At 58.0% G+C, this 8,468-nt stretch overlaps 2 protein-coding genes across 2 annotated transcripts in view; one reads left to right on the plus strand and one right to left on the minus strand.

Moving 5' to 3' along the window:
- Positions 1–2,449: 2,449 nt before the first annotated feature.
- MCAT (malonyl-CoA-acyl carrier protein transacylase) overlaps positions 2,450–8,468 on the minus strand; it is a 15,555-nt gene continuing 9,536 nt past the window's right edge. Inside the window, exon 4 of the mRNA XM_019624012.1 lies at positions 2,450–3,729. Coding sequence (XP_019479557.1) covers positions 3,301–3,729 — 429 coding nt within the window. The 3' untranslated portion in view covers positions 2,450–3,300. The remainder of the gene's footprint in view (positions 3,730–8,468) is intronic.
- Positions 4,745–7,571, plus strand: BIK (BCL2 interacting killer). Its single transcript, XM_019624013.1, has 3 exons — positions 4,745–5,560; positions 6,360–6,477; positions 7,088–7,571. The coding sequence occupies exons 1-3, from the start codon at positions 5,469–5,471 to the stop codon at positions 7,169–7,171; spliced, it is 294 nt and encodes a 97-aa protein (XP_019479558.1). The 5' UTR covers positions 4,745–5,468; the 3' UTR covers positions 7,172–7,571.

The raw sequence follows: 8,468 nt of genomic DNA on the forward strand, positions 1-8,468 counted from the left end.
TTCCTGCCCCTCCTGTACCCCTCCTGCCCTCATCTTCCTGGTGCACCTGTCCCCGACCTCTGGTTCTGAAATAAGGTGCTCCTGTGCCCCCACCTTAGCTGACTCCCTCGTCACCTCCGTCTCATGCACAGAGTGGGCTCTGGAGGCAAGCTGTAGAATGAGCAAGCCCCTTCCAGCCCGGGAGGGGGGCCTCACTTCTCCCCACCTTCATCCTACAGGTGTCCCTGAACGGGGGACGCAAGCTGTCCGCGCTGCTGCTGCTGCTGCTGCTGCTGGACTGGAGCCTGCATTTCCTCCAGTGACGCTGCTGGCAGTGCGGGGCGGGGCTGGCCCCCTCCCCCTGGACCACCACCCTGGAGGTGGCCTTCGTTGGTTTTGTTGTCTTTTTAACTGTTTTCTATGATTCCTTTTTTATATTTAAACTCGTGAGTGCTGGGACACTCGCGCGAGGCTTCATACTTGTTTTTTTCTTTTTTTTTTGTAAGACAGATGAATTCATTATTCCTCTGGGGTCTCGCTGGTTAACTGCTCTCCGGCCCCAGCCCACTCTGCGTGGCCGTCCTCCAGTGGGTTGGTCCAGTAGCGGGCAACGGGGGGAGTGCTGGTCACACCCCTGGGGTTGTGATGCCCATGGCAAAGAGAAAATCTGCTGGGGTAGATTTCTGAGGGGTGAGGAGAGCTCAATAAAATGTTGGTTTCCAGCGGTCTCGGGTCCTCTCTGGGGGTTTGCAGTGTGGGCTCCGTCTTGCCCCTTGGAGGGGATCATGGTGAAGGGGAGGGGAGGGGCGGGCATGCGTGCTCCCAGCCACCTGTACGCGTCACGGCCTCCTGGCACCCTGCACTGAGGTGCTACCATGGAGTGTGGTCCCCCAGTGCAGGCCCACCCCCTCCCTTCCTGTCATCCTTGGTGCCTGAAATCCATCATTAGGGATTATTTCCTCCGGGCTGTCATGGTCTCTTCTAACGCCTGCTCATCCAGGTCTCTGATGGAGCAGGGCAGCCTGCGGGGCTGCTCACACAGGTGTGGGGGGAGAAGGGGCTGGGCCCGGGGCCCCACGGGCAGTTTCCAAGGCACTCAGCCGTTAGTTCACACCAGCTTCAATCTGAGTCAGCAGCGGTTTAAGAAGTCACTCTTCAACTCCCCCAAAGGAAGGATCAGAGGCCTGTCCCTCCCAGGAAGGGGGCAGGCGTGACATGTGACCCAGTGGCCTCACAATTCCTAAGGAAGTTACACATAATGTCCCCCCGCCCCCCATCATCTGCAGCGGCTCTACGTCAGGTCCAGGGGCACTGATGCAGGGTGGACATGGACCCCTATGCCCTGGGGATCTGAGGTCGGGGCTGCTGGGGTGGAGGCCGCTGCGGGCAGGAAGGGGGGCCCATTGTGTTTGTCCATTTCAGGGCCTTGAACAAGACTCCTGGTCTGGTCAGGGTTTCTGGAGATGAGGCAAGATCGGAGTCTTAGAAGGTGCCCGGGCAGGAGAGGGGCAGCCAGTTCCAGGCAGACCAGGGAGTCCAGCTGCTGGAAATACAGACCAAGGTTCTCCACTGACATGCGACCAAAGGTGGCATCTTTCTCTCCCCAAGGGGGCAGGAACCAGCCAAGACCCTGTCAAGAGACAGGATGTAGCACCCACCAAGGCCCTGGGCTTCTCCCAGGATCCCTCACTGCCCTGTGCCCCTCATCCAGATTCAGTCTGCAGGGGCGGGCGAGGCCCTATCCAATGCCAACCCAGGGCTCGGATGTGGAACCCTGTCCACCCACACCTTTGGGTCTCCTAGCGTGCCGCCTGCCCTTCGCTTGCTGTTCCTTCCCCCTCCTGTGGCTTGGAGCAGGGATGGACCTAGCGCACCATCCCAGACAGACGGGCAGGCCCAGAGGAGCAGTCAGGCCCGCCCAGCCCCGCCCACTGCCCGCCCCGCCCCTCAGCGGACCCGAACCTCTGCCGACACCGTCCGGCCTGCCCCTGCAGAGGAGAGCTGGGTCTCCTGAGGCTGCTCTTGGTGAAGGGGGTTAAAACAGAACCAGCAATTACTTTAAAATGAGAACAAATTTCTTTGTGAATTTGAAAGTTTCTACAGCAAAGTTTTAAGAGATGTTTCTTCGTTGTGCTGAACTTGAGTGCTCAAAGTCAGGCCTGGAGAAAGGCGGGTTCCGTGCTGGTGTCTGCAGTGGTGCTCGGCCAGGGCTGTGGAAGCAGCATGTTTGGGGTCATACTGCCGGGAAGTGCTCCTGGCATGTGGTGGTGACCAGAGGCCAGGACAGCTGCCCATAGCGTGGGAGCCCCACACAGGGAGGACCAGCTCCGCCCCGAGGCCAAGGCTCTTTGAAAAACATTGGTGTTAAAGGTGAGAAACTGTCCAGGATTGGACGAGTCGACATCAATGAAACGCAGGATTCATTCCCAGTAGGGTTTGCCCACACTGAATAATGGAAAAACCACCCAAGTGTGGAATTACTCATTTAATACCAACGCAAGGAGCTGCATTTGCCAAGCGCCTGCCCTTGGCTCATGTGAAGCAGACAGGATAACCCCTGAGGGCGGGCCTGTGCCAGGATAGGTCAGGGGCACAAGGTAATCCCTGTCCCAAGGAATGACCTGGGGTGGGGGAGGAGACACCCTCAGTGGCCCTGTTTACGCCCCTCCCACCTTGCTAAAGGACACTCCTCCATCAGGGCAGAGGCCACCCACACTACCTGTTGGGTAAGGAAAGGTGGGACTGGGTCTCCCAACAGTTGAGTGAGGGGGTGGGCAGAGGGGCTGCCAAGGCCAGCTGGGTCCTAAAGTCCTCTGGACTCAGTGACAAAAGATCCTGGTTGCGGGTGTCTGCAGGCTTTAAGGCAGTGGAGCCCCTGGCACTGCCCTGCCTTACGGCCATGCACAGCAGGGTGTGACACGGCAACAGGCCAAGCCTTCCACTGCTCAGAAGGCACCTGTGTGCCAGGCTCTTACAGCCCATTTTAGAGGCACCCCGAGCCCGAGGGGACGTGACTGCCCACGTGGCGGAACTGGGACAGGCAGCAAGAACTCGGCAGTCTCCACATCACCATCACTGCCGCATCGCTTCCCAGCACTCAAACGAGGTGCAAGAAGTGGACTGTCGGGTAAAGAAATACTCCTTTTGACGTGGCGTTCAAAGCATTTTGCAAACAATCCCTCCCAATTCCTCCGAGGCGGCGGCCCCATCGGAAGGCAGGGCAGGCCCCATCGGAAGGCAGGGCAGGCTCGGTGCAGCTCCTGGGGGGCCGACTGAGCCCACTGGAGCCCTCCCCGCCCCCCCGCGGCCATGGGGAGACCCCTATGGGTCCGGGACCGGGCCCTTGTCCGCCTCCAGCACGTCCACGTGACTGTAGGACTTCCAGGCCTGCACGTTACAGCTCTTCAGGATGGGTCCCAGCTGCTTCCCAGGTCCCACTTCAAAAGTTTTGGGGAACTCGGTGCCCTTCTTCCTCTCGTATATGGCATGCATCGTTTGCTCCCACTTCACCGGGGAGACCACCTGCTGCACCAGCAGCTTCTGGATGTGCTTTGGGTGCATGTACCGATTCCCGTCGACATTGGAGTGGACGGACACCAGAGGCTTCTTGAGGTCTATGGCCTTTAAGACCTGCGCCAGGGGCTCCAGGGCGGGCTCCATGAGGCGGGTGTGGAAGCCACCACTGACCGGCAGCATCTTGGTGCGTCTGAAGTGGTACTTAGAGGAGTTCTTCTGGAGAAACCGCAGAGCCTGGAAGAGAAGGGAGGAGGGGTAAGCCAAGCCAATCTGATGGGAGACACACAGGCAGGGCACCGCGGACACCGTCACAGCCTGGGCAGAGTGAACTCATCTGCACAGCATTTCGTCGTGGCAAAAAGTCACCTCTTTAGTCCAGTTAAAATCGGTCGTGCAGTCAGTGTCCCAGAAGTCCTCCTCGGGGGACCTGACCATTCACACATGCCCCAGGGCAGGTGAGTGACCTGTGTGGCTGAAAGAGATCTGAGGCTGGAAAGGTGGGTGTGGGGGCCTGGGTCCTGTGTCCCCTCTCAGTCATTCACTAGCTCGGTGGCCCCAGGCAAATCGCTCAACCTCTTTGAACTTTTTTTTCATCCATAAAAAGAGCCACTGTCATCTACTTCACAAGGTTGCTGGGAAGTGATCAGGTAGGAGGTAGGAGGTGTGACAGTGTCTGCTAAACAAAAAAGCACTATCTGATGAGTGTTAGTTTTCCATTAATTCTGTTACCCCTCAATTTTTAATAAGCCTGTTTTCATGTTACTACATAACCTTCAACATGAAAATTCAGGCAACTCCAAGCCTCGTTTCACAACAGCATCTTCCCATCAGAATCCCCTCATCTGGGGTTTCTCTAGAGAACACCCCCTGCCCCCCGCAAGCCAAAACCTTCCCCTGAAGGGCGCATCAGGGCTAACAGGCTCAAACTGGGAACTGTGCAAACAACATAATTTGTAAATAGATTTTTTTAAAGACTTTTTAATTGGGGATTTGGGGGACGGGGAACTGTCACGTCCAGCGTGGCAAGGGCAAACAGGTTTCTCTTGAGGGGCGGCGTAGATTGAATAAAGAGTCAGAGACAGAAGTAAAGTTTAAGAGCGAGACCAAGGGACTCAGAGAAACTGAGCCACCGAATCGGGTCAGCGCATGGTTTTAATTGAGAATTTTCAAAGAAGTAAGACTGCTGTCAATCAAATTAGCATCAGTTTGAGGCCTGTGCTTCAAAGCCTTTTTCCTTTAACANCCTGGAGTAGCGAGAGCATGACCCCGGGAGACTGGGCAGGTGGCTGGGGCAGTGTGGGAATTCCCAGGCAGCTGCGTAGTCACCAGGATGGAATGTGTGGGCAAACCCCAGAGAGCAGGGCTGAAACCCTCCCAGATACCCAAAGGGGAGGGGAGACTGTCAAACTCTGAGATTGGGTGGGAGTGTGTTTCTCCATTTCCATCAAGGACCTGGTTCAGGGAGAGTGGGCGGGGCTCAGATGGGCCCGTGTGCCCCTCCTTTCTGAAAAGGGTGATGACGTGGAGGTGGTTTCAGGGTTGGGGACCAGGAAACAGGTCCCAGAGCCCCACCTCACAAGGAGGAGGATAAGTTCAGACCTCTGTGGGAAACCAACCTCTATGATCCAAGGGGTCTCAGAGCCCCCAGCTGCCTAGCCCCACTGCCCGAAATGTCTCCCCTCTCTCCCACCCTGGCTGAGGGCTCAGATCGAACCTGGAAGCTCCCTGCACTCCCACAGAGGGGCCTGCACAGTCTCTACCAGGGGCCCGCACTTCTGGGGGTTCTACCTGTGGACGGGACTCAAGGGGCTGTTTCTACAGCAAAGTGGGAGCCAGAGGAGGACGTGTGCAAGTTCCCTGCCCCTCGCTCTGTGTGAACCTGTGGCCCAGTTGGCTGGGTGGGTCTGGGTGTGTGAGGGTCACCGGCATAACCCCAATTCCTGCACCCTCCCCACAGCGACGTCCCCCATGAGATGGCCATGCGGCTGGCCTTCATCGGGGACGAGATGGAAGTGAGGTGGATGCTGCCCCGCGTTGCTGAGCTGCCCTGGATGGCCATGTACAGGTGACCAGCCCCTGCCCCAGCCCAGGGCCGGCTCCCAGGAGGCCCTGGGAGGACACGGCTCCACTCCCGGGCTGCCGAAACCCTCGCTTCCCCCGCCCCCAGGAGTCACCTGCTCCTGGAGCTGGCCTGCTGCCACCTCATTCTTCCTGCCTTGGCAGCAGACAGAGCAGAACCTAAGCTCCGTCTATCCTTCCCCTCAAGTCAAAGGGTCTTGACTTAAATGATAGGACATGCTCTGTGAGCTCAGATGGAGCTGTCCATGTCCTTGGCAGAGCCTTCTGCACCAGGCGTCTCACCTGATGACACTCCGCCCATGTATTGCCAGGTCCAATTCAGACCTCACAGAATTGCTTAAGGTGGGGACATAGAAACCTTACCCTTCAAGACTAGGACTAAAGTGGACGTGGTCGCTTAGTCCCCAGGGAGGTGGCCTTCTTTGTGGAGCCTGGGCCTCTATTGAAACAAAGCTCCTCTGGAGGGAGGACCTGCTCCCCTGGACCCATTCTCTTTGGGCCTGTGGGCTAGGGAGTGTTCTCCACGTGGCCAGGTCTAGAATGCAAGGCCAGACTCCAGTGATCTGGCAGGCAGGTGAGGAAAAACAGGAAGTCAGGTGAATGTGGGACCAGAAACGGCCGGTGGAGAGAGGCCCTCACGGGTAGAGCAACCTGGGGGAGGGGGCGAGAGTGAGAGGAGACAGCGAGATAGTTGTTGTCTCCCACAGCTGTCACCTAAAATGAAGGCCATCTTTACCCCTATTCCCTGCAGTAATGGCCTATTCCCTCTCCCCTTTACCTTACAGCTTGGCAACCACCTACAACCAGACAGGCCTGAGGGGTGTTCTGAGAAGCTTTATGGATGGCCTCACTAACCTCAGGGGGAACAGAAGGTTCTGGAGCTTCCTGACTTACAGGGACAGGGTAAGCCTTGACGACAGTCCGGCGCCCTGGAGCAGCTGCTCTGGAGGACATCCCCTATTGTCTAGCCCGCCTGGTCCCAGAGGCCTTGGGGTTTGGGACTCCGGGCTTACTGACTGGGTACATGAGTCCTCCAGGGCCTTGCCTGCTTCACACCTGTGCTCATGCTTTGCCCTCTGCCAGGGGCACCTTCATCTGGCAGACATCTTCCCTCCCTCCCTCATCTGCCCAGGGTACGAGCCTCTTCTCCTGAGCAGCTTTCGTGAGCACTTTCCAATTGTCCCACCAGCACAGCGGATTGTCCCTTGCACCCCTTCATCCCATCATCCCGGTTCCCAGAAGCCCCTGGTGGGCCAGCCTCCCCCCTTCTGCTGTGTCCTCAGGGCCGCTTTCTTTTCCTGCCCCTCCTGTACCCCTCCTGCCCTCATCTTCCTGGTGCACCTGTCCCCGACCTCTGGTTCTGAAATAAGGTGCTCCTGTGCCCCCACCTTAGCTGACTCCCTCGTCACCTCCGTCTCATGCACAGAGTGGGCTCTGGAGGCAAGCTGTAGAATGAGCAAGCCCCTTCCAGCCCGGGAGGGGGGCCTCACTTCTCCCCACCTTCATCCTACAGGTGTCCCTGAACGGGGGACGCAAGCTGTCCGCGCTGCTGCTGCTGCTGCTGCTGCTGGACTGGAGCCGGCATTTCCTCCAGTGACGCTGCTGGCAGTGCGGGGCGGGGCTGGCCCCCTCCCCCTGGACCACCACCCTGGAGGTGGCCTTCGTTGGTTTTGTTGTCTTTTTAACTGTTTTCTATGATTCCTTTTTTATATTTAAACTCGTGAGTGCTGGGACACTCGCGCGAGGCTTCATACTTGTTTTTTTCTTTTTTTTTTGTAAGACAGATGAATTCATTATTCCTCTGGGGTCTCGCTGGTTAACTGCTCTCCGGCCCCAGCCCACTCTGCGTGGCCGTCCTCCAGTGGGTTGGTCCAGTAGCGGGCAACGGGGGGAGTGCTGGTCACACCCCTGGGGTTGTGATGCCCATGGCAAAGAGAAAATCTGCTGGGGTAGATTTCTGAGGGGTGAGGAGAGCTCAATAAAATGTTGGTTTCCAGCGGTCTCGGGTCCTCTCTGGGGGTTTGCAGTGTGGGCTCCGTCTTGCCCCTTGGAGGGGATCATGGTGAAGGGGAGGGGAGGGGCGGGCATGCGTGCTCCCAGCCACCTGTACGCGTCACGGCCTCCTGGCACCCTGCACTGAGGTGCTACCATGGAGTGTGGTCCCCCAGTGCAGGCCCACCCCCTCCCTTCCTGTCATCCTTGGTGCCTGAAATCCATCATTAGGGATTATTTCCTCCGGGCTGTCATGGTCTCTTCTAACGCCTGCTCATCCAGGTCTCTGATGGAGCAGGGCAGCCTGCGGGGCTGCTCACACAGGTGTGGGGGGAGAAGGGGCTGGGCCCGGGGCCCCACAGGCAGTTTCCAAGGCACTCAGCCGTTAGTTCACACCAGCTTCAATCTGAGTCAGCAGCGGTTTAAGAAGTCACTCTTCAACTCCCCCAAAGGAAGGATCAGAGGCCTGTCCCTCCCAGGAAGGGGGCAGGCGTGACATGTGACCCAGTGGCCTCACAATTCCTAAGGAAGTTACACATAATGTCCCCCCGCCCCCCATCATCTGCAGCGGCTCTACGTCAGGTCCAGGGGCACTGATGCAGGGTGGACATGGACCCCTATGCCCTGGGGATCTGAGGTCGGGGCTGCTGGGGTGGAGGCCGCTGCGGGCAGGAAGGGGGGCCCATTGTGTTTGTCCATTTCAGGGCCTTGAACAAGACTCCTGGTCTGGTCAGGGTTTCTGGAGATGAGGCAAGATCGGAGTCTTAGAAGGTGCCCGGGCAGGAGAGGGGCAGCCAGTTCCAGGCAGACCAGGGAGTCCAGCTGCTGGAAATACAGACCAAGGTTCTCCACTGACATGCGACCAAAGGTGGCATCTTTCTCTCCCCAAGGGGGCAGGAACC

This window comes from Hipposideros armiger, unplaced genomic scaffold, assembly GCF_001890085.2.
Source record: "Hipposideros armiger isolate ML-2016 unplaced genomic scaffold, ASM189008v1 scaffold_572, whole genome shotgun sequence".
Taxonomy (NCBI): Eukaryota; Metazoa; Chordata; class Mammalia; order Chiroptera; family Hipposideridae; genus Hipposideros; species Hipposideros armiger.